The 26,335-nt window shown below is 37.7% G+C and overlaps 2 protein-coding genes across 2 annotated transcripts in view; both read left to right on the plus strand.

Annotated features, from left to right (window-relative positions):
- LOC126015454 (NADH dehydrogenase [ubiquinone] 1 alpha subcomplex subunit 6) overlaps positions 1-26,335 on the plus strand; it is a 566,806-nt gene that overhangs the window by 488,080 nt on the left and 52,391 nt on the right. The gene's annotated exons all lie outside the window — the stretch shown is intronic.
- Positions 13,811-14,740, plus strand: LOC126015791 (olfactory receptor 148-like). Its single transcript, XM_049778374.1, has one exon. It carries the CDS (start codon positions 13,811-13,813, stop codon positions 14,738-14,740), a length of 930 nt encoding a protein of 309 aa, XP_049634331.1.

A 26,335-nucleotide genomic window follows, 5' to 3' on the forward strand; every position in this document is an offset into this window, starting at 1 on the left:
AAGGAAGAAACAGCACTCTCTAAACAAGTAGAAGCAGAGATTTAAAATAGTGGGATTACATTAAACTGAGAAGCTTCGGCATTTCAAGGAAAGAGTGACTATTGTAAAAAGGTCCTCACAAAATGGAAGAAACCATCCACACAAAACCCATCATATAAGGCGTTAATATCTATGATATATAAAGCACTGACAGATCTTACAAGAAAAATAATCTAACCCCATAAAAATGGGGTTAAGAAATGAACAGACATTTCCTCAAAGAAGAAATACAAATGCCAAAGGTACATGAAAAAAATGTCCCACATCACTAATCATCAGGGAGTTGCAAATCAAACAACAATTAGATATCTCACTCCACTGAAACTGGCACACATCACAAAGAACAAGAACAAAAAGTATTGGTGTGAGTGTGGGGATAAAGGAACTCTTATTCACTGCTGATGCCTTCTAGCCCAGTCTTTTTGGAAAACAATATGGATATTTCTTAAAACAAAACTGGACATTGAGCTCCCACAAGATCCAGCTATACCACTTCTAGGGATACTTTAGAAACACAAAAACGCAATACAATAACACCCTCTGCATTCCTGTGTTCATATCAGCACTATTTGCAATAGTCAGAATCTGGAAACAATCCAGATGCCCAACAACAGATAACTGGCTAAAGAAACTGTGTCACATCGATACAATAAAATACTATGTAGCTATTAGGAAAAAAAATGAAGTCATGAAATTTGCTTATATATGGATAGACTTGGAGACTATTATGTTGAGTAAAATAAGTCAGAGGGAGAGAGATAAGCACAGAATAGTTTCAACCATATGTGGAATTTAAGAAAAATAAAATACAGTATAATGATTACACCCAGAGTCAATAGAGATGAGGCTGGAAGAACCAGCCTCATGATAAGAAGCTTATCACAATGAGTGGTAAGTGCAATTAGAGAAATGATTATGCTAACAGGTACTATGACAATGATAGAGAGAAAGAAATACAATGCCTGTCTTAAAGACAGGCAAAATGAAGGTAAGGGAAATGGTGGAACAGTGGTGGCAAGGAAAGTTGCATTGGTGAAGGTGGGTGAACATTGTATGGCTGAAACCCAATTACAAACATGCCTGTAACAATTGTGCTTAAATAAAGAAATTATTATTAAAAAAAGAAACAAAAACATCAAAACTTCCTTGAAAAAGGTGTTTCACAAAGCAATATATACTTCTAAATAATAAATTATAATTTTGTAATGGACCTTAAATATTTATTGTTGCCTAATATTATCTTACATCTCCTCCATAGTTTTTTTCTTTTGTTTTTCTTTCTTTTTTTTTTTTTGGTTTTTGGGTCATACCTGGTGATGCTCAGAAGGTACTCATTGCTATGCACTCAGAAATCACTCCTGGCTTGGGGGACTATACAAAAATTTGGGAATCAAACTGAGGTCCATCCTGCGTCAGCCACATGCAAGGCAAACACCCTACCTCTTGCTACTGCTCCAGCTCCCCCTCATTTTTTTCTTCGTAAGTGAACAATTAATTGAAACTGTTTTTTTACTTTTTATATTTTTTTCTTTATTTAAAAATCTTGATTACAAATATGATTGTGATTAGGTTACAGTCATGTAAAGAACACCCCTTCACCAGTGCAACATTCCCACCACTAATGTCCCAAATCTCCCTCCATCCCACCCCACCCCCATCTGTACTCCAGACAGGCTTTCCAGTTCCCTCATTCATTCACATGATTATGGTTGTACTCTGTGTAGTTATTTCTATAACTGCACTCACCACTCTTTGTGGTGAGCTTCATGAAGTGAGCTGGAAGTTCCAGATCTCCTCTCATTGTCTCTAAGGATTGTTGCACAACTGACTTTTATTTTTCTTAAAGCCCATAGATGAGTGAGACTATTCTGCATCTCTCTTTCTCCCTCTCACTTATTTCAGTCAGCGTGATAGATTCCATGCATATCCATGTATAGGAAAATTTCATTACTTCATCTCTCCTGACGGCTGCATAATATTCCATTGTGTATATGTACCATGGTTTCTTTAGCCATTCGTCTGTTGAAGGGCATCTTGGTTATTTCCAGAGCCTGGCTATTGTGAATAGTGCTGCAATAAATATAGATGTGAGAAAGGGGTTTTCGTACTGTATTCTTGTGTTCTTAGGGTATATCCCTAGGAGTGGAATAACTGGGTCGAATGGGAGCTCAATTTCCAGATTTTGGAGGAATCTCCATATCACTTTACACAGAGGTTGGACTAGATGGCATTCCCACCAGCAGTGGATAAGAGTTCCTTTCTCTCCACATTCCCACCAGCATTGATTGTTCTCATTCTTTGTGATGTGTGCCAATCTCTGTGGTGTGAGATGATATCTCATCGTTTTTTTGATTTGCATCTCCCTGATGATTAATGAAGAGCATTTTTTCATGTGCCTTTTGCCCATTTGTATTTCTTTTTTTATCAAAGTGTCTGTTTATTTCTTCTCCCCATTTTTGATGAGATTAGATGTTTTTTCTTGTAAAGTTCTGTCAGTGCCCTTTATATTTTGAATATTAGCCCCTTATCTGATGGGTGTTGGGTGAATATTCTCTCCCACTTGGTGGGTGGCTCTTTTATCCTGGGCACTATTTCTTTTGAGGTGCAAAAGCTTCTCAGTTTAATGTATTCCCATCTGTTGATCTCTGCTTCCACTTGTTTGGAAAGTGCAGTTTCCTCTTTGAAGATGCCTTTAGTCTCAATGTCATGGAGTGTTTTACCTACGTGTTGTTCTATATACCGTATAGTATCAGGTCTGATATCAAGGTCTTTAAACCACTTGGATTTTACCTTCCTACATGATGTTAACTGGAGGTCTATGTTCGCTTTTTTTGCAAGTGGCTAACCAGTTCTGCCAGCACCACTTATTGAAAAGGTTTTCCCTGCTCCACTTAGGATTTCTTGCTCCTTTGTCAAAAATTAGGTGATTGTATGTCTGGGGAGCATTGTCTGAGAACTCAAGCCTATTCCATTGATCTGAGGGTCTGTCTTTATTCCAATACCATGCTGTTTTGATAACTATTGCTTTGTAGTACAGTTTAAAGTTGGGGAAAGTAATGCCTCCCATTTTCCTTTTCCCTAGGAATGCTTTAGCTATTTGAGGGTGTTTATTGATCTAGATGAACTTCATAAGTGTTTGTTCCACTTCTTTGAAGAATGTCATGGGTATTTTTAGGGGGATCACTTTAAATCTGTATAATGCTTTGGGGATTATTGCCATTTTAATTATGTTAATCCTGCCAATCCATGAGCAGTGTATGTGTTTCCATTTCCGTGTGTCCTCTCTTATTTCTTGGAGCAGGGCTTTATAGTTTTCTTTGTATAGGTCCTTCACGCCTTTGGTCAAGTTGATTCCAAGGTATTTGAGTTTGTGTGGCACTAATGTGAATGGGATTGCCTTCTTGACATCTTTCTCTTCCATATCATTATCGGTGTATAGAAAGGCCATTGATTTCTGTGTGTTAATTTTGTAGCCTGCCACCTTGCTATATGAATCTATTGTTTCTAGAAGCTTTTTGGTAGAGCCTTTAGGATTTTCTAAGTAGAGTATCATGTCATCTGCAAACAATGAGAGTTTGACTTTTTCCTTTCCTATCTGGATTCCCTTGATATCTTTTTTTTTTTTTTTTGGTTTTTTTGGGCCACACCCTGTGACGCCCAGGGGTTATACTCCTGGCTATGCGCTCAGAAGTTGCTCCTGGCTTCTTGGGGGACCATATGGGACGCCGGGGGATCGAACCGCGGTCCGTCCTAGGCTAGCGCAGGCAAGGCAGGCACCTTACCTCCAGCGCCACCGCCCGGCCCGATATCTTTTTCTTGCCTGATCACTATAGCAAGCACTTCCAGTACTATGTTGAAGAGGAGTGGTGAGAGCGGACAGCCTTGTCCTGTACCAGAATTTAGAGGAAAGGCTTTTATTTTTTCTCCATTGAGGATATTTGCCATTGGCTTGTGGTAGATGGCTTCAACTAGATTGAGAAAGGTTCCTTGCATTCCCATCTTGCTGAGAATTTTGATCAAGAATGGGTGTTGGACCTTATCAAATGCTTTCTCTGTGTCTATTGATATGATAATGTGACTTTTATTTTTCTTGTTGTTGATGTTGTGTATGATGTTGATAGATTTATGGATGTTAAACCATCCTTGCATTCTTGGGATGAAATCTACTTGGTCATAGTGTATGATCTTCTTGATGATGCATTGGATCCTATTTGACAGCATTTTGTTGAACATCTTTGCATCAGCATTCATCAGGGATATTGGTCTGTATTTTTCTTTTTTGGCAGCATCTCTGTCTGATTTTGGTATCAAAGTGATGTTGGCTTCATAAAAGCTGTTTGGGAGTGTTCCCGTTTTTTTCAATTTCATGGAAGAGCCTGGCTAGGATTGGTAGTAGCTCCTCTTGAAAGATTTGAAAGAATTCATTAGGAAATCCATCTGGGCCTGGGCTTTTCTTTTTGGGCAGATGTTTGATTACAGTTTCAATTTCCTCAGTAGTGATGGGGTGTTTAGATATGCTACATCCTCCTTACTTAACTGTGGAAGGTTATAAGTGTCCAAGAATTTTTCCATTTCTTCTATGTTCTCATGTTTAGTAGCATAAATTTTCTCAATGTAGTCTCAGATTACCCTTTGGATCTCTGCAATATCTGTCGTAATCTCCCCCTTTTCATTTCTAATATGGGTTATCACGTTTCTCTCTCTCTTTGTGAGTTTTGCCAATGGTCTATCAATCTTGTTTATTTTTTCAAAGAACCAACTTCTGCTTTTGTTGATCTTTTGGATTGATTTTTGGTTTTCCACTTCATTTATTTCTGCTTTCAGATTTGTTATTTCTTCTGTCTCCCTATTTTTGGTTCCTTTTGTTGTTCATTTTCTAATTTTTTTTAGCTCTGTCATTAAGTTATTCGGGTAGGCCCCTTCTTCCTTCCTGATGTGTGCTTGTAGAGCTATAAATTTTCCTCTCAGAACCGCTTTTGCTGTGTTCCATAGATTCTGGCAGTTTGTGTCTTCATTATCATTTGTTTCCAGGACAGTTTTGATTTCCTTTTTGATTTTATTTCGGACCCACTGGTTGTTCAGTAGCAGGCTGTTTAATTCCTAATTGTTAAAGTTTTTCTTTTGTGTGCCTTTGTAGTTCACACCTAATTTCAGAGCCTTATGGTCAACAAAGGAAGCCTGCAAGATTTGCATCCTCTTGATTTTATGGAGGTATGTTTTATGTGTCCGCATGTAGTCTATCCTCGAGAATAACCCATGTACATTGGAGAAGGATGTGTATCCAGGTTTTTTTTGGATGGAGTGTCCTATATATATCTACTAGTCCTCTTTCTTCCATTACTTTTTTCAGGGCTAGTATGTTTTTTGTTGGGTTTCAGTCTGGTTGACCTATCAAGTGTTGATAGGGCTGTGTTGAGGTCTCCCACAATTATTGTGTTATTATTGATGTCTTCTTTTAGATTTGTCAGTAACTGTATTAGATAATTTGCTGGTCTCTCATTGGGTGCATATATATTTAATAGTCTGATTTCTTCCTGTTGCACATAACTCTTGATTAGTACATATTGTCCATCTTTGTCCCTTACCACTTTTCTGAGTAAAAAGTTGGTGTCATCAGATATTAATATGGCCACCCCAGCTTTTTTGAGGGTGTTGTTTGCTTGGATGATTTTCCTCCAGCCTTTAATTTTGAGTCTATATTTGTTCTGACTATTCAACTGTGTTTCTTGTAGGCAGCAGAAGGTTGGATTCATCTTTTTAATCCATTTTGCCACTCTGTGTCTTTTAATTGGTGAATTTAGTCCATTGACATTGAGGGAGATGATTGTCATAGGATTTAATGTCTTCTTTGTAGATAAGTTTGCTGTGTTTGTTGGTCTCTCTTGTCTTAAAGTAGACCTGTCAGTTTTTCCTTTAAGGCTGGTTTTTCATCTGTGAAGTTACTGAGCTGTTGTTTATCTATGAAGCTATGTATTTTTCCTTAAATCCTGAACAAATATCGGGCTAGGTGCAGTATTCTCGGTGAGGCATTCATTTCATTCAGTCTTGTCACAATATCCCACCACTGTCTTTTGGCCTTGAGAGTTTCTTGTGACATGTCAGCTGTAAGTCTTAGGGATGCTCCTTTGAATGTAATTTCCCTTTTTGATCTTGCTGCTTTCAGTATTCTATCTCTAACTGTGGGATTTGTAATTGTAACAAGGATGTGTCTTGAGGTGTTTTTCTTTGTGTTTCTTTTAGCTGGTACTCTTTGGCATGCAGGATTTGATTGCATGTATTCTTTAACTCTGGGAGTATCTCTTTGATGATGTCTTTGACAGTTGATTCTTCCTGGATATCTCCTACCTGGGTCTCTGGGACTCCGATGATTCTTATGTTGTTTCTGTTGAGTTTATCAAAGACTTCTATTTTCATCTGTTCGCATTCCTTGAGTACTTTTTCCATTGCCTGATTGTTTGTCTTAAGGTTCTTTTCCAATTTCTTCTGCTGTGTTGAGTTTTTCTGTATCTCATCTTCCAGTACTTCAATTCTCTCCTCAGCTGCTGTTACCCTGCTGGCGAAGCCATCCATTGAGGTTTTCTGTTGAGCTACCATGTTTTTCAGATCTGTTATTTCAGTTTGGAGTTTTCTGATTTCTGTCTTTGTGTTCTGTTCAGATAGATCTATGCTTTCTTTGAGTTCTTCAAACATCTTCCATATTGCTATTTTAAGTTCGTTATCTGAGAGGTTAATCAGATGGTTGGAATTATTTAGGTCATCCGAGCTATCGTCTTTATTCTCTGTGCATGGTGTTTGCCTGTGAGTTTTCCCATTGTCATGCTTGTAGTGTGGTTTTTCCTGCGTGTTGTGATGGGGTTCATTGGTTAGAAAGAGTGCACAGCCGCGAATTGAAGCACAGTGGTCGCGCTCTTCTGCTGCCTCTAGTTGGCAATTTTTTGGAGGTGTGCTCCCTAAGCCTCTGAAGTATTCTTCAGGTATTCAAGAAACACAGACAGGCACAGGAGAGATTTTCCTTGAATTCCTCAGATGATCAAAGGCACAGCAGGGCGGAGCCTCTGCAGGCCAGAGAGCTCAGCTTATTGGTTGGCGACCCCCACAGCCAGACTTTACTCACTCATTCACTGGGCAGCTTCACAATGCAGTTTTTGGGGGGTGCACTCCCTAGGCCTCTGAGGAGACCTTCAGGTATTCCAGAAACACAGACAGGCACAGGCGAAACTGCTTTTTTTTAATGTTTTTATTTTTTAAAATATAGATTAAGAAATATATATTTGCTTTTCTATACTCCATGATTACCAATAAATGACCCTATGACTATTATCAATCTGATTGTATTGCTTTTGGGCAAGAATTTTAAATCCTATAAAAAACAGTGAGAAACTAAACAAGTGCTTTGTATTTCAAGCAGAAAAATCAACAGCATTTTTCATAGCAGGATAAAAACTTTCATCACAAGGCCAATTCCTTGTTTGTAAGTAATGTGAGTTGCCAATAATCTACATTAGGCCAACTATTTTGTGACAAGCCAGAGGCATCACAAAATATAAAAGGGGACAGGCAGGGATAAGACAGAGGCTGCAATTTTTCTTCAATTATAGTTTAAGTAACTAAATCAGAATAATGTCATATGTAAGTTATTCTATACAAAGTACTGCTTCTCATCACCATCAATATGCACAACCCCCTCTCCCACAGTGACACTGTTACTTTTAATTTTCTCTTTCTAACCTCCCCTTCTCACCCTTCACTGCTTCAGAATCTGAACTTTCCAGCCCACTGTCATCAGTGGATAGTGACTATTCCCTTGTTTTGTCTCTTGATAACACAAGAGAGGAGTGATATCATGTGATATTTGTCCTTTCCCCTCTGGTTTTTAGTTTGTTTCTTTAACATAGTACCTCCATTTTGATCCAAATTGCAGCAAATGGCAAAATTTTGTTTTTCCTTCTAGATGCACAGTATTCCATTGTGTAGGTATATTATAATTTTTTAATCCATTCATCTGTCATTAGTTATTGAGGTTGTTTCTTTTTCCTGGCTATTGTCCTAAGTATATAAGTTCTTATTGAATTAATGTTTCTGAATTTAGGGTGTTGATGCCAAGGAAGTGGAATTACTTAACTGAGAATTTTATTATACTCTTTTGGTCTTGTTTTTGTTTTGTTTGTTTTGCTTTTGACACCATACTAGTGGTGCTCGGGGCTTACATTTACCCTATAAAACATGCCTATCTACCACTTTAGAAATTAATTCAGAGCAAACAATGAAACACTTAAAGAAAGTAGAGCTAATGTGACATAATTGTATTTCACAGCAGAACCTTCTCAATTCCAAGACAGTCACTCCCAAAGATATTACAATTTCTTCAATGACCATTGAGAGGGATGGGAAATTTTTGAAAGTCCAAAAATGGCAGATAGTATAGTCAGTCCCTGAGGAAAACAAGCAACAAAGTTGGGTGATAGGATATGTCCCAGATCCAAATCAGTTATTAGGGAGATCCACAACTTTAGGGAATCCTAATTAAACTACAAATTCTTTCAAGTACTATGCAATATTCTCACACTCTAAAGCCACACAATTGTCAGCATTTAATTATTTCTGAAGGCTCCTGTTCTCTGTGTCTTGAGATCAACCATAAATTATACTCCAGAGAGAGTATGAAATTATTTAAAATCCTGCAAGGATCACAGGGAGAGATTTTTTCTTCTAACTCTGAGCAAATCACTCAGGAGAATCATTTCCCTGAGTCATTCAACTAACAACAAAGACATTTGGGGTTATTAAACTCAAACCAAAATTCAGGCCCCTAGGAAAGTGGGATGACAGCTCCACAGCACCACAGAAAATCTGAAGATGAATGGATGAGAAACACTGGTTTTCCTGCTTTGTTACAGTCATGAACCTGTGGACCATGTAAGTGCTCTGAACATCATTTTATTTATCATTTTACTTTGTCCTTCACTCTATAGTTCTGCCTTTAGAGATGATAGAACTTGCCAAAAAGAGATAATTTTTGTTCTATGCAACAGGAAAATATGTCTTTGCTCCTTGCACTGTACCAAACCACTTGCATTTATACTTTGCATTTAATTATTCATCCAGCAACTATCTTAGTCTAAGCATCATAGCATCACAGTTACTCATAAAAATTTCATTCAGGACTATGCATATGGCTCAGGGACAGAGTACCTGCCTCTTATGTGTGAGACCTTATATGCTATCAGAATAAGATACACAACACACACACAAGCCAAACACATTTTAGATATTTCCTTGACTTGAAGAAAATATGCTTCTATTTCTTAGGAAATAGAGAAAATGACCTTTATAATACAAATAGATGGAACGACATCTTATGGTCTATTTCCAGTCTTAGACAAACATGGTTTGGGCTAGAGTGATAGTACAGTGCATAGGTCACTTGCTTTGCAAGTGGCTAACATGGGTTTGATGCCTGTGTGTATCAAGATGATCCCCTGAGCCCTGATAAATGTGGTCATGTAGCAAAAACCATGATGAGCCATGAGCACAACCAGGTGTAATCCAAAAACAAACAAAAGAATGTTTATTTCATCTTGAACGAACCATATTCCTTTTCTTTATAAAAGTGTAATATTTCTCAGTTTGGTTTTAAGTCTTACTTTGTTCACTCTTTCCCCCTTTTTTCCCATGACCTCTATCAGATTTAATATATTCGTAGTAATTTAAAATATTCGTAGTAATTCATAGTATACCTCCAGTAACGGCTAAACAAATGATATGTCATGAGACTACTGCAATCACTGTAAAGAACCATTATACAAAGGATGTGGTTATGCTTTAATCTTTTGTGAACACAACCTCATTTAATCATCACACAAAGAGATGTTTGACCTGAGCTGAAATTTGAATACATGGGTTTTAATCTTGAATGTATTCTAAAGGTAACCTATTTATTCATTTCTCATTTAACTTTTCAGATCCCATGATGTTGATGGCTATGGAACTAGCTGATTGTTTGCCAAGAAATGGTGAGGAACTTAAATTTTAATAATAAAATATTTAAAACTATATTAAGCAATTTTATTGTCACAGCAAAAATCTGTGATTTTTTTCATACTTCCTGTCTGCTTGATTCAATTCCTATATTAAGGGAAAAATAAGGCCTGCACACATCAGAGACAGAAAAGTGACTGACGTTCTCTGGCTCATATTTTCATACATGCACAACTCCTATCTTTGGGTGTTCAGAATGGTTTAGAGGCCTGGGTGATGGGGAGTAAATTCTGCTTCCTCTACACATGTTTAAGTAAGTGCTAAACATAACTCAGAACAGATTTTTCTGAAAAAGGATTTTGCAAACACCTTCCCCAAATTGTGAAGGATTTCCTGTTAACTACATCTCTGCTACTATTCAGCGGTGATTTAACCATTATCCAAAGTAACACATAACAGACACTGGGATTTGCAAGATGGCAGGTCTCTTTGCATCTTCCTGTCAAATCAATTATCAATCAACTAATATGAAAAGACTGTCTTTTCTTTAGCACCCAAACCCAATGTCCCTAGAGTAGTTACACCACACCCATGTGGAGCCCACACAAGACCTAGAGACACTAATTTATACCTCAGGGTAAATGTCCAAAAAGTCCAACATACAGGTCAGATGAGTCCCTGAATCCTCAAAGCCAACTAAATAAGTCTGGGGAAAAGATGAATGCTGGCTCTACTCCCACAAGAACCCCTAACTCACAGGAACAATTAAAGCTATCTCTATAGACTTTGAGAGTTTAAGACAATAATTACATAGTGAATCAATTGTATCAAGTTGTGAAGAGACTAATATAGTTCTCATTATCCCAGAAACTCACATGCATATCAATGAAAATGTGTCTGTAAATTAATATTAATTTATATATTTTTTCTTGTAGAATTCTCCATTACTTATAAATTTCATTCTTTTCGATGGGTGCATTCACTATTATGAATAACTTTCTTTTTTTAAAATAACAATTTCTTTATTGAAGCACCATGCTTACAAACATATTTGTAATTGGGTTTTAGCCATAAAATGCACTCCCCCTTCACCAGTGCAACTTTCCCACCACCAATGTCCCACGTTTCCCTTCTCCCCCATCTCCTTCCTGTCTTGGAGTGAAATAAGTCAGAGAGAGAGATAAACACAGAATAGTCTCATAAATCACTTCCTCCCTCATTTCAGTTATGTTTTTCCCACTCCTATAAGGATAAATGATTTGTTCTGAGCGATTATAAAAGTGTCCAATGTTAATCCAATCTTTCTTAGTTCAGAAACTATTTACACTATGCAGAAAGAAAATCTACAATTCACAAAGGAGACAAAGAGGTTCAAGCTAAAAAGAGCTTCAATATTAAATATATTATATTTACTGGTGGGAATAAATATTGACTTGAAAAAGACTATGGACCAAAGGATTCATTTGGAAAATTCTAAATATTTAACCAAACAAAAATATTTACTGGGAGCTAGAAATTTCTATTACCTAAAGATAAGGTGGTCACAACAATAGGTTGCTTCATGAAACTTAATCAATACATCCTTAATAAATCACCAAGCTTCAATTTACTCATTATGTAGCTGTAACTGCCAGCTAGTTACAGGTAATGTGAATGCTTCTGATTCATTCATGGATGTTTGTTTTTAATAAAAAACCTAAATTCAATTACAAAATAATTTTCTTTGTTAAATATGTCTAAACAACATATACAACCTCAATCTTTCATAAAAGACAAGACAATTAGCATCAAATCTCAATAATACCTGAGTTCATACCTAATTATACTCACAAGGCAGCATGACAACAATCATGCCAAAATACACACACACACACTTTTTTGAGTCGTTAAAAAAATATCACAGAAATGAAAAATAAAACGAATCACATTTTGCTAAATAATTCACTAATTAGTTTTTAAGTCAAGCATTGTAAGAGCAGATAGTTGAGGGATATGGTGTGTCCCTTCCATGCAGCTGACCCTGTTTCAGTCCGTGGCGTTGCATATGCTCCCGCAAGCACAGTCACAAGTGATCTCTGAGCACAGAACCAGAAGTAAGCTTTGAACACCACAGGGTATAATTCAGAACCCTAATGAATAATTATAATAACAACAGAATCAAGACAAAATGGTAAGAGAGACTAACAACTGTTTTAAGGTATTAGTTTAAACTTCTCTGACATTCTCTTCAGGCTGAATTAAAAAATATTTTTAAAGTAATAGAAAACTAAAGACATTTTCAAGAATGGATGAGGGAAACAAAGCATAAATAATAAAGGGTAATGCAAGATGAATATTTCTAGATATATGCTACAACAGAATGTCTATACTTAATGTTGTATTATCTACTTTAAATTTAAGAAGATAGATCTAATTTGTTCAAATCATTAAAATTTTTTCTATTTATATAATTCTGAGACTGTGGCTTGCTAACATGTTTTTTAGTTTCCTTAGTTCTGTTTGTATGGACTCTCATTTTCTGATAGAGTTCTTTGAGTCGGATGAATTGTCTATAGATTTTTTAATTTCTGTATTAGTGATCCTTTAAATTCTATTGCTAGGACATTAAAAGCTGATTGATTTTATGTCCTCACCTATGAAAGTCATATGTTTTGGAAAACATGGGAATCTATTAGGATTTCTCTCCATATCCCCAGCTGCTGATGTCTTCCTTAGTTTCCCCATTGTATTTTTATATCTGATGGGTTGGGGGGGCTGGAATTTCAGGGTGTTTTTTAAAGTGGTCGGTGATGGTAGAACCTCAGTGACTGAAGCCAAATCATTACAAAATTTTTCATTACATATAAAATCAGAAAAAAATTCTAAGAAAATAAAAATGTTGCATAGTTTAAAATCTAATTGTACTGATTCAAAAATGTAAGTATTAAAAAGATCAAATATCTCATGTTGATATATCTATTTATCACATACTTTACTAAAATAATATATAACACATCTTAATTGTGAGTAATTTTGACAATAAGGATAATATCAGTTACATTATTGCTTGAGAGACCAAATGGGACTCTGGGGGATCAAACTGTGGTCAGTCCTAGGTTATCCTAAGCAAGGCAAATGCCCTACTGCTCTGGCCCCACACTGTTGCTATTTTTAAAATAATTTTAGGGGGTTGGATCACTCATGTCAATGCTTCAAGATCACTTCTAGTGGTGTTTAGGGAACCATTTGTGATTCCAGAGATAGCACCTGGGTTAGTCACATTCAAGGCAGTTGCCTTAATGCTAATACTATCACTCTGTCATATGTTTTAAAATTAATATTGCCAGCAATAAATGTATTTATACTAAGAAATTTACCAAATATGATCACAAATGTATGGACCCACCTTGGATTCTCTGCAGCCTCTAACTTAGAAATCACTAGAGGTGCAGGTTTGCAAACCAGTCTGAAGGGAGGAGAATGGACAGTGTGCAAGGAAACATCTGACACACAACATCCTGCAGACATGAGCTCAAACAACCAGAGAACAAGGATTCCAAATGGGTTTCGATATATTTGGGGCCCATAGACTAGATAAAGTAGGATATACTGAGAGATGAAGTCATAGATAGCAATACGTATCAGTAAATGATTTGATTAGAAATCTTATTTCTTACCCCCCCAAAAAATAAATCTTATTTCTTTTATTTATACAAAGACCAGTGATGAGAGTTAAATGGTTGGATGTTGGATGTAACCGTGTTCTTCTCAGCCTCCACATTCACACTATCACGAGTTTTATCTCTACAGGAACATGAGGAACCACACAGAGTTGACTGAGTTCATCCTCCTGGGAATCCCACACACCCAAGGAGGGGAGACGGTGCTCTTTCTCCTCTTCCTGTTCATTTACCTTTTCGCCTTGATTGGAAATTTACTCATCTTGACAGCAATTCTTTCCTCCTCTGTCCTTCGCACCCCCATGTACTTCTTCTTAGGGCTCCTGGCTATTTTTGACATAGTTTTACCAGCTGTAACCTGCCCCAAGATGCTGTTCTATCTCTCTGGTCAGAGTCCAGCCATTTCTTACCAGGGCTGTGCCACTCAGCTCTTCTTCTATCATTTACTGGGCTCTACAGAAGCCTGTCTCTATTCTGTGATGTCCTTTGATCGCTTTGTAGCCATCTGTTACCCCCTCAGGTATTCACTCATCATGAGACCAGGAGTCTGTGTGGGTTTGGCCACAGTAGCCTGGACAATGGGCTGTGTTCATTCCTCCATTCTGACTGCCTTCACTTTTAGCCTGACCTACTGTGGCCCAAATCAGGTGGATTTTTTCTTCTGTGACATTCCTGCTATCTTGCCTTTGGCCTGTGATGATACATCACTGGCCCAGACAGTGGGTTCCGCAGAAGTTAGCTTTCTGGTTTTATCATTTTGGGGCTCCATTTGCTTCTGCTATATGCACATCGCAATTGCCATTTTGCGGATGCGCTCAGCAGAGGGCAGGAAGAAAGCCTTCTCCACCTGCAGCGCCCACCTTGCTGCTGTCCTTTGTTACCTTGCTCCTGTGGCTATCATCTATCTGGAGCCCACACCCAACCACTTGGTGGATGCCATCGTGCAAATATTTACTAGTATTGTCTCTCCCATGCTGAACTCACTGATCTTTTCCTTAAGAAACAAAGATGTAAAGAATTCCCTGAAAAGATTGTTAAACAAAGTAATACTAACACAAAAATAAATTATGGCTAGGTCCATAGCACAGTTGGAAGGATTCTTGCCTTGTATGTGACCTACCCGAGTTCAATACTTAACTCCCCAAATGGTAATAAACATTCAGAAGGATCCCTGAGTTCAGAGCAAGCAGCAATCCTTAGCTCTGCTGCTTGGGACCCCAAATCAACAACAAACAAGAATGAATTATCGATTTTGCAATAGACATAGAAAATGCATTATCTCATACCTCCTCTTCCTCTTCTTTTTTTTTTTTTGGAGGGGGGCACACCCGGCGGTGCTGAGGGGTTACTCCTGGCTGTCTGCTCAGAAATAGCTCCTGGCAGGCACGGGGGACCATATGGGACACCGGGATTCGAACCAACCACCTTTGGTCCTGGATCGGCTGCTTGCAAGGCAAATGCCACTGTGCTATCTCTCCTCTTCCTCTTCTTAAGAAAATTAGTAAATCAAACATTTTTTTCAAACATTCACTAAGAAATATATAGTTGTTTTTACATAATCCATGGGAATCAATGAATAATCTGTAATTATTAGCATCCTAATTGAAATACTACTGGGTAATAATTTTCAGTAGTTTAGTAAGCTGTCGGACACCAAAATAAAAGCTATGCATTCCAAATGGAAATGTCAACAGCTTTTTAGATATGAGAATAAATCATTTTATTATAAAACCATGCTCTTGTTTGTCAATAATTTGAGTTGCTGAGAATAAGGCAAGGTTAAGGCAGAGGATGCAATTTTTTTCACATTTTTTTCTTATTTTTTCTCACATTTATTCTTGTTAATTTCAGGTAACAGGGTTACAGTAGTCTCATCATTTGTCTTTGATGTACAAAGCCACTTCGCCTCATCACCACTACAGTGCCCAAGTCCTTCTCCCATTCATAAAGGGATGCTTTGATACCTCAAATTCCCATTTTCTTAATCTCCCAGGTCACAATATTTGCAACTTCATAACCTCAGCTTTCCAGTTCAAGTTGTTTTTGTAGTCATTTGATACTGAATATTCTCTTCTTCCATCTCCTGAGTGACATCTTATGGTATTTGTCCCCTCTTTGACTTTTTTCACATACGATGGCATGCCATCAGCTCAAAACAAATTGAAGCAAACTGCAAGATTTCATTAAAAGCACCTTGTCAGATTTTCTCTCACTTTTTAAAGAAATTTTATCTACTTCCCAAATGACATTTCCATTTGTTGGGAATGTCAGTAAAAGGACACACCTTTGTCAAGCTCATCAAACTCTGGTTGCTTCTAGTCTTTTTGGTAACTGCTATTCTCACTGGTGTGAGATGTTATTTTATGGTTGTTTTGAGTTTCGGTTTTCTAATAGTAAGAGGTAATGAACATTTTTTTTTATTTGCCATTTCAAATGTCTTCATTGGGGACATGTTCATTTATCTCCTCTCCCAATTTTTATGAGGTAATCAGGGATTTTTGTTGAGCTTTGTGGGTGTTTAATCTATCTTGTAAATCAGTCATTCATCTGATGTCTGTTGTGCAAATAATTTTCTCCCATTCAATGATGTCTTTTTAGTTTAGCCAAGATTCTTTTAACATGCAAAATCTTTTTTAAGGATCAGAGCTATAGTACAGCATAAAGGGTGTTTCCGTTACATGCAGCTGACAAGGGTTCAATCCCTGCCATCCCATACTGTAATTCCAAGTACAGTGCCAGGAGTGAAATTTGGATGGCCAAAAAGCAACAAAAAAAACTTTTGAAGTTAATGTTATCCCATATTTTTTTTGTTATCTGGGACCCAGGAATAAAATAATTAGACACCTCTGAGTCCAAATCCTAAAGAGTTCTCCTGATGTTTTCTTTAATGCATGTTCTACACTTCAGCCCTTTTTATCTGTGGGAATAAGAATGTAAGCATCAGGGATACACCTGATTAGTATATTTTCATTATATATTTTCTTCCTTAATGTCTTTATTTATAGAATTTGATTACAAACATAATTGTAGTTGGTTTCCAGTCTATTTTCATAGTATAATTTAAATCCAGAAAATACAATTTTTCTCATATACATTTTTTTCTCACAATAGCTTTAGCTATTCAGGGAGGTTCAGGGTTTCATATACATTTTAATAGAGTTTGTTCAGATGGCCAATGAATATATTCACTTGTCATCAGGGAAATCCAAATAAAAATTACAATGCATATCATTTCATTTTTTTAGTTTTTGGGTCACACTTGGAAACACTCAGGGGTTACTCCTGGCTCTACACTCAGAAATCACTTCAGGCAGGCTCAGGGGACCATATAGGATGCTGGGATTTGAACCACCATCCTTCTGCATGCAAAGCAAATGCCTTACCTCCATGCTATCTCTCTGGCCCCTGTATAACATTTCAAATTAGTTAAAATGGTTTATATTCAAAAGCTAACAAACAACCAGTATTGGTAAGGATGCAAGAAAAATAGATGCTCTTAATTTTAGACATGTAAACCATCTATCGCAAGTAGATCAACTTGTAAGTTCTACTTTCATATTATTGGATTAATGAGACTGAATTTGAGCATGCTGTAAAAGTATATTATTTAGAGTTCACACAATGGGCTAGAACTAGGAAAGATTTCTGATATATACATAATTTTTTCTCTAGCAATATAACTTTTATAATAACTAGTTATTAGGTTATAAACAATCATATTACTCAAAAACAAAACACTTTTGAAATTGGGGTGACTTTGGTAATAAGGAGAAAGGGAGAATACTCCAACAATTTATTAAAATTATGAGAAATGTGTAGTTCCTACTTTAAAATTAATCAAAATCATAGGAGAATATTATGTAAAACGTTCACCCCATGAAACATGTCTATACACCACTTTATAAATTATAATATTAACTCAGAGAAAACAGGAAAATGCTTTAGATTATTGAGAGTTTTTAGCATATCACAGCAGAACCCTCTTCTTCAAGATGGCTCCTCTCAAGGATGTTTCAATAGCCTTAAGAGGGAAGAAAATTACTTGAAAATCCAAAACGACAGAGAGCAGAGTCAGTCCCTGAGGAATATCAGTGACAAAATAGAATAGATAGAACGTGTCCCCAAACCAAAACACAGTGATCAGGGAATTCAAAACTCAGGGAATTCTAATTAATTGACTGATTCTTCTAAGTGCTTTACAACTGTTCTCCTACCCCTCAGCTCTTCAACTACCAGCATTTAATTGTTCCCTAAAGTCTGAAGGTTCCTGTTCCTGTGTCTCGAGATAAATTGTGGATAAGCTCTAGAGAGAGGATAAGATCATTTAAAATGCTGCAAAAATCACAAAGAGAGATTTGTTATTCTAACTTTGAGCAAGTTACCCAGGAGAGAGGACAGACATCCAATGATTAGCAAACCTTTCTCCAGGTATCTGGATTGAAACAGAAGACATTTGGGGTCTAGAGTTCTTGAACCCAGCCCAAATATCAAGGTCCCCAAAGGGCTGGGGTGAGACCCTCACAACTCTGCACACACTCTGAAGATCAAAGAATGAAAAACACTGGTTTTTCCTGCCTGTGACGCTTATTACCTGTGCACCATGTAAGTGCTCTGAGCATTGCTCTATTTCTCATGTATATTTTGGATTCATTCTAATGTCCTGTACTTCAGAGATGATGAAAGAACTTGCCGATAAGAGATGCTGCTTGATATCTGTTTATCTACACGTTGTTTCTTATTTGTTATTTAGGATCTATCTCAGTCTAAGCACCACACAGTTTAAATTAAATTTAAATAAAATTTAAAAATTTCATTCGGGGCCAGACATGTGACTTGACTTAGTGGCAGAGTATCTACCTTATAAGTGTGAAGCCCTGGGTTCCATTCACAACAAGACACACACACAACACATTTAACTTAGACATTTCCCTAACAGGGAGAAAATATACTTTTATTCTTAAGGGGGGAAAGGCCTTTAGGATTCAAAGATAAGGAGAGACATTCTTATAGACTCTTTCCCATCTCTGAAGAATTAGTTATTTGGGCCACCATGCTAATATGATGATACTGTGTTGACTTTCCATGTGGCTAACTGAGGCTTGATCCCTGGCACCTCTATGGTCTTCTACATGCTCCCAAGTATGAGTCCTGAGCAAAAAACCATGAGAAAGCCATAAGCATTACCAGATGTGGCCCAAAAACAAACAAAAGAATGTTGATTTCACCCTAATGGCTCATGTTCCTTTGGCTTTACAAAAATAAAATATTTCTCCTCTTTTCCTTTTTCTTTTCTTTTTTTTTTTTAGCATTGTTTTATTTATTTATTTATTTATTTTTATTTAAACACCTTGATTACATACATGATTGTGTTTGGGTTTCAGTCATAAAAGGAACACCACCCATCACCAGTGCAACATTCCCATCACCCATGTCCCAAATCTCCCTCCTCCCCACCCGACCCCTGCCTGTACTCTAAACAGGCTCTGCATTTCCCTCATACATTCTCAATATTAGGACAGTTCAAAATGTAGTTATTTCTCTAACTAAACTCATCACTCTTTGTGGTGAGCTTCCTGAGGTGAGCTGGAACTTCCAGCTCTTTTCTCTTTTGTGTCTGAAATTTATTATTACAAGAATGTCTTTCATTTTTCTTAAAACCCATAGATGAGTGAGACCATTCTGTGTTTTTCTCTCTCTCTCTGACTTATTTCACTCAGCATAATAGATTCTGTGTACATCCATGTATAGGAAAATTTCATGACTTCATCTCTCCTGACAGCTGCATAATATTCCATTGTGTATATGTACCACAGTTTCATTAGCCATTCGTCTGTTGAAGGGCATCTTGGTTGTTTCCAGAGTCTTGCTATGGTAAATAGTGCTGCAATGAATATAGGTGTAAGGAAGGGATTTTTGTATTGTATTTTTGTGTTCTTAGGGTATATTCCTAGGAGTGGTATAGCTGGATCGTATGGGAGCTCGATTTCCAGTTTTGGGGGGAATCTCCATATTGCTTTCCATAAAGGTTGAACTAGACGGCATTCCCACCAGCAGTGGATAAGGGTTCCTTTCTCTCCACATCCCCGCCAGCACTGTTTGTTCTCATTCTTTGTGATGTGTGCCATTCTCTGGGGTGTGAGGTGGTATCTCATTGTTGTTTTGATTTGCATCTCCCTGATGATTAGTGATGTGGAGCATTTCTTCATGTGTCTTTTGGCCATTTGTATTTCTTCTTTGTCAAAGTGTCTGTTCATTTCTTCTCCCCATTTTTTGATGGGATTAGATGTTTTTTTCTTGTAAATTTCTGTCAGTGCCTTGTATATTTTAAAGATTAGCCCCTTATCTGATGGGTATTGGGTGAATAGTTTCTCCCACTCAGTGGGTGGCTCTTGTATCCTGGGCACTATTTCCTTTGAGGTGCAGATGCTTCTCAACTTAATATATTCCCATCTGTTAATCTCTGCTTTCAATTGCTTGGAGAGTGCAGTTTCCTCCTTGAAGATGCCTGTAGTCTCAATGTCCTGGAGAGTTTTGCCTATGTGCTGTTCTATATATCTTATGGTTTGGGGTCTGATATCGAGGTCTTTCATCCATTTGGATTTTACCTTCGTACATGATGTTAGCTGGGGGTCTAAGTTTAATTTTTTGCAAGTGGCTAGCCAGTTGTGCCAACACCACTTGTTGAAGAGGCTTTCTTTGCTCCATTTAGGATTTCCTGCTCCTTTATCAAAAATTAGGTGATCGTATGTCTGGGGAAAATTTTCTGAGTATTCAAGCCTATTGCACTGATCTGAGAATCTGTCCTTATTGCAATACCATGCTGTTTTGATAACTATTGCTTTGTAGTAAAGTTTAAAGTTGGGGAAAGTAATTCCTCCCATATTCTTTTTCCCAATGACTGCTTTAGCTATTCTAGGGTGTTTATTGTTTCAAACAAATTTCAAAAGTGCCTGATCCACTTCTTTGAAGAATGTCATGGGTATCTTTAGAGGGATAGCGTTGAATCTGTATAATGCCTTGGGGAGTATTGCCATTTTGATGATGTTAATCCTGCCAATCCATGAGCAGGGTATGTGTTTCCATTTCTGCGTGTCCTCTCTTATTTCTTGGAGCAGAGTTTTATAGTTTTCTGTGTATAGGTCCTTCACATTTTTAGTCAAGTTGATTCCAAGATATTTGAGTTTGTGTGGCACTATTGTGAATGGGGTTGTTTCCTTAATGTCCATTTCTTCCTTATTACTATTGGTGTATAGCAGGGGTCTGCAACCTTTCAGACATAAAGAGCCACTTGGACCCGTTTCCGAAGGAAACTGGGAGCCGCAAAACCATTGCAACATTTAAAACAAATATAACACTGCATATATTGTTTCTTACCTTAATGCTATATACGTCACCAGGTACGGCTGCCTCCATTGGCTCCGCTCCTCAGCTCCGCCTCACTGCTATAGATATAGCGGAGAGAAGCGGAGCTGAGATTAAAGCAGTATTTTTTTTTTCTGACATCGGCTCCGGAGCCGCGGCAAGCCTTCAAAAGAGCCGCATGCGGCTCCGGAGCCGCAGGTTGCCGACACCTGGTATAGAAAGGCCATTGATTTTTGTGTGTTGATTTTGTAGCCTGCCACCTTGCTATATGAGTCTATTGTTTCTAGAAGCTTTTTGGTAGAGTCTTTAGGGTTTTCTAAGTAGAGCATCATGTCATCTGCAAACAGTGAGAGCTTGACTTCTTCCTTTCCTATCTGGATTACCTTGATATCTTTTTCTTGCCTAATCGCTATAGCAAGTACTTCCAGTGCTATGTTGAATAGGAGTGGTGAGAGAGGACAGCCTTGTCTTGTGCCAGAATTTAGAGGGAAGGCTTTTAGTTTTTCTCCATTGAGGATAATATTTGCCACTGGCTTGTGGTAGATGGCCTTAACTATATTGAGAAAGGTTCCTTCCATTCCCATCTTGCTGAGAGTTTTGATCAAGAATGGGTGTTGGACCTTATCAAATGCTTTCTCTGCATCTATTGATATGATCATGTGGTTTTTATTTTTCTTGTTGTTGATGTTGTGTATTATGTTGATAGACTTACGGATGTTGAACCATCCTTGCATTCCTGGGATGAAACCTACTTGATCGTCGTGGATGATCTTCTTAATGAGGTATTGAATCCTATTTGCCAGGATTTTGTTGAGGATCTTTGCATCTGCATTCATCAGCAATATTGGTCTGTAATTTTCTTTTTTCGTAGCATCTGTGTCTGGTTTAGGTATCAAGGTGATGTTGGTTTCATAAAAGCTATTTGGGAGTATTTCCACTTGTTCAATTTCATGAAAGAGTCTTGTCAGGATTGGTAGTAGTTCCTCTTGGAAAGTTTGATAGAATTCATTAGTGAATCCATCTGGGCCTGGGCTTTTGTTTTTGGGCAGACTTTTGATTACGATTTTTATTTCATCAATGGTGATGGGGGTGTTTAGATATGCTACATCCTCTTCTTTCAACCGTGGAAGATTATAAGAGTCCAAGAATTTATCCATTTCTTCCAGGTTCTCATTTTTAGTGGCATAGAGTTTTTCAAAGTAGTTTCTGATTACCCTTTGAATCTCTGTCATATCAGTAGTGATCTCTCCTTTTTCATTTCTAATACGAGTTATCAAGTTTCTCTCTCTCTTTCTTTGTTAGGTTTGCCAGTGGTCTATCAATCTTGTTTATTTTTTCAAAGAAACCAACTTCTGCTTTCGTTGATCTTTCGGACTGTTTTTTGGGTTTCCACTTCGTTGATTTCTGCTCTCAGGTTTGTTATTTCCTTCTGTCTTCCTATTTTTGGGTCCTTTTGTTGAGTACTTTCTAGTTCTATTAGCTGTGTCATTAAGCTACTCAGGTAAGCTCCTTCTTCCTTCCTGATGTGTGCTTGCAAAGCTATAAATTTTCCTCTCAGTACTGCTTTTGCTGTGTCCCATAAGTTCTGATAGTTTGTGTCTTTATTGTCATTTCTTTCCAGGAACCTTTTGATTTCCTCCTTGATTTCATCTCGGACCCACTGGTTATTGAGTATGAGGTTGTTTAACTTCCAGGTGTTAAAGTGTTTCTTCTGAGTCCCTTTGGAGTTCACATATAATTTCAGAGCCTTGTGGTCAGCGAAGGTAGTCTGCAAAATTTCTATCCTCTTGATCTTATGGAGGTATGTTTTATGTGCCAGCATGTAGTCTATCCTGGAGAATGTCCCATGTACATTGGAGAAGAATGTGTATCCAGGTTTCTGGGGATGGAATGTCCTATATATATCCACTAGGCCTCTATCTTCCATTTCTCTCCTCAGGTCTAGTATATTCTTGTTGGGTTTCAGTCTGGTTGACCTATCCAATGTTGACAAAGCAGTGTTGAGGTCCCCCACAATTATTGTGTTGTTATTGATATTGTTTTTCAGATTTGTCAACAGTTGTTTTAAATATTTTGCTGGCCCCTCATTTGGTGCATATATGTTTAGGAGAGTTATTTCTTCCTGCTCTACATACCCCTTAATTAATATAAAATGTCCATCTTTGTCCTTTACAACCTTCCTGAGTATAAAGTTTGCATTATCTGATATTAGTATGGCCACTCCAGCTTTTTTATGGGTGTTGTTTGCTTGGATAATTTTTCTCCAGCCTTTTATTTTGAGTCTATGTTTGTTCTGACTATTCAGGTGCGTTTCTTGTAGGCAGCAGAAGGTTGGATTGAGTTTTTTGATCCATTTAGCCACTCTGTGTCTCTTAACTGGTGCATTTAGTCCATTGACGTTGAGAGAAAGAATTGTCCTGGGATTTAATGCCATCTTTATATCGAAATTTGGTGTGTCTTTTGGTTAGTCTTGTTTTAAATTAGGTCTTTCAGTTTTTCTCTTAAGACTGGTTTTGAGTCTGTAAAGTTTCTGAGCTGTTTTTTGTCTGTGAAACCATGTATTCTTCCGTCAAACTGGAAAGTGAGTTTTGCTGGATACAGTATTCTAGGTGAAGCATTTATTTCATTCAGTCTTGTCACAATAACCCACCACTGCTTTCTGGCATTGAGTGTTTCTGGTGACAGGTCTGCTGTAAATCTCAAGGATGCTTGCTTGAATGTAATTTCCCCTTTTGATCTTGCTGTTTTCAGAATTCTGTCTCTATCTGTGGGATTTGTCATTGTGACTAGGATGTGTCTTGGGGTGGTTTTTCTTGGGTCTCTTTTGGTTGGTACTCTTCGAGCATGCAGGATTTGATCACATATATTCTTTAGCTCTGGAAGTTTCTCTTTAATGATGTTCTTGACCGTTGATTCTTCCTGGAAATTTTCTTCCTGGGTCTCTGGGACTCCAATGATTCTTAAGTTGTTTCTGTTGATCTTATCATAGACCTCTATTTTCATCAGTTCCCATTCTTTGACTAATTTTTCCATTGTCTGTTCATTTGCTTTAAGTTTTTTTTCCAATCTCTCCTGCTGTATGGAATTGTTATGTATCTCATCTTCCACAGCACCGAGTCTATTCTCAGCTTCTGATACCCTGTCCCAGAGCTTATCCATTTTGTCATTCACTTCATTTACTGATTTTTTTCAGGCCTGTTAGTTGACATGTTATTTCAGTTTGGAGTTTTGTGATTTCTGTCTTCATATTTTCTTGATTATTATTAGTGTTCTGTTCCACTCTATCCATTGTTTTTTTGAGGTATTTGAGCATCTTTCATATTGCTACTCTAAAGTCCTTATCTGAGAGGTTGATTAGTTGGTTGGTCATTAACTGGTCATCAGAATTGTCAACTTCATTCTCTATGTCTGATGCTGGCCTGCGTTGTTTCCCCATTGTCACACTTGTATTGTGGGTTTTTCTACGTGTTGTGGTGGTATTCATTGGTTATATGATGCAGGTAGCACACTTCTCTGGCTCCGCCCTTTCTGGATGGGCCTGCTTGCCTCCAAGGTAGGGGAGTCCTCCGTGGATGAAGTCTCACACAGGGTCAAATCTTAGGCCCGAGCAAGCAGCAGAGAAGACAGTCTGGAGAGAAGTTCTTGCTTCTGTGATCCAACACAGTTCTTAGTGTGTTTTTTTTTCTTCTTGTGATGGTGTTATTTTTTTAGAAAGAGCGCACGGCTGCGTAGCGAAGTGGAGCTAAGTGCCTTCTGGAGCCTCTTTTCAGCCCACTCTCAAGAGGTTCATGCAGCAGGATAGTAGAGAGACACTCACAGGCAGCACTCACAGTTTTTCACATTCGGGCCCCACTGGACAGGCTTAGTTTTCAGTCGCTTGCTTGGCAGCTTCAGAATGCTGTATTTTTGGGGTCGCTTCCCAAGACTCTGAGGAGAGTTGCTGGGTAGCTTCAGTTTTTGGGGGGTTTGCTTCCCAGGGCTCTGAGGTGAGCTTCCAGAGTTCAGGAAAGACAGAGAAGAGTAGGACAGGGCTCCCTTCAGGTCCTCAGTTTCCTCAGAAGGAGCACAGCCGGGTGGAGACTCTGCAGGTAGAGCAATCAGCACTCTGCCTGGAAACCCTCACATCCAGCCATTTCTTACTCACTCACTTGCTGGGTAGCTTCAGTTTTTTTGGAGTTCGCTTCCTAGGGCTCTGAGGAGAGCTTCCAGAGTTCAGGAAAGACAGAGAAGAGTAGGACAGGGCTCCCTTCAGGTCCTCAGTTTCCTCAGAAGAAGCACAGCTGGATGGAGACTCTGCAGGTAGAGCAATCAGCACTCTGCCTGGAAACCCCCACATGCAGCCATTTCTTACTCACTTCTTCCTTTTTCTTGATTTTGACTTCTGATTTTATTATTAAATTTCTCTTTTCTATTTAGTCTTCTGTGGATTTACCTTCTATCAAAACCTCCAGCAGGTAAAAGATATTTGTAGTTATACCTTTACAGCAATACAGTTTGTTATACAAATTATATGTCACAAGACTACTGAAAATATTGTAATATGGAACCATTATACAAAGCATATGATTTCTCCCCAGCCTTTTATCAACACCTTCTCATTTAATTGCCACAGCCATCCTGACAGTTATCTGTTATCTCAATTACACAAAAATATTTCATGAATACCATGATTACTATATCTTATACTTATATCTATTACATATAGATATGCTTATATATTATAAGAATATCCCACACTTCAAAGAACACAATTAAAGTGGTGTATGTTTCATAGAAATGGGAGACACAAGATATTAAGAGCTTTACTAATTATGCCTTATCTTGCCCTATTATTATTATAATATGCAACCTATGGCTTCAGAATTGTCACAGTAGGCAGAAAAAATTTAACTCCTTTGTAAAGTTATAAGCAGAGGCTCAGAGAGTAGAAATCAAAAACCTTGTTCATGTCTCCAACAATCAGAACTGCAACCAATATTCTCCAATGCCAAGTCCAAGTTCTCTCTGATAAGCTGTGCTGGGTCTTGCCCAGAGATATATCTGATTTGAGCTAAATTTTAAACTAAATCATCAACATAGGTTTCTTTAATGTGTGTAATCTTTCATTATTACTTTAATTTCCATTCTAGATTCCATGATGTCTGATGACTAGGACCTGGCTGGCAGCTAGTCCAGAAATGGTGAGAAATGTATCTTGTAATATTGGATATAAAACATTTGAAGGAGCACGTTTGTTAAAACAAGCAAAATAAAATATATGCTTTTCCCATACTTTTCATATCTCCTTGCATTCAGTT

Source organism: Suncus etruscus, chromosome 8, assembly GCF_024139225.1.
Source record: "Suncus etruscus isolate mSunEtr1 chromosome 8, mSunEtr1.pri.cur, whole genome shotgun sequence".
NCBI classification, from domain to species: Eukaryota; Metazoa; Chordata; class Mammalia; order Eulipotyphla; family Soricidae; genus Suncus; species Suncus etruscus.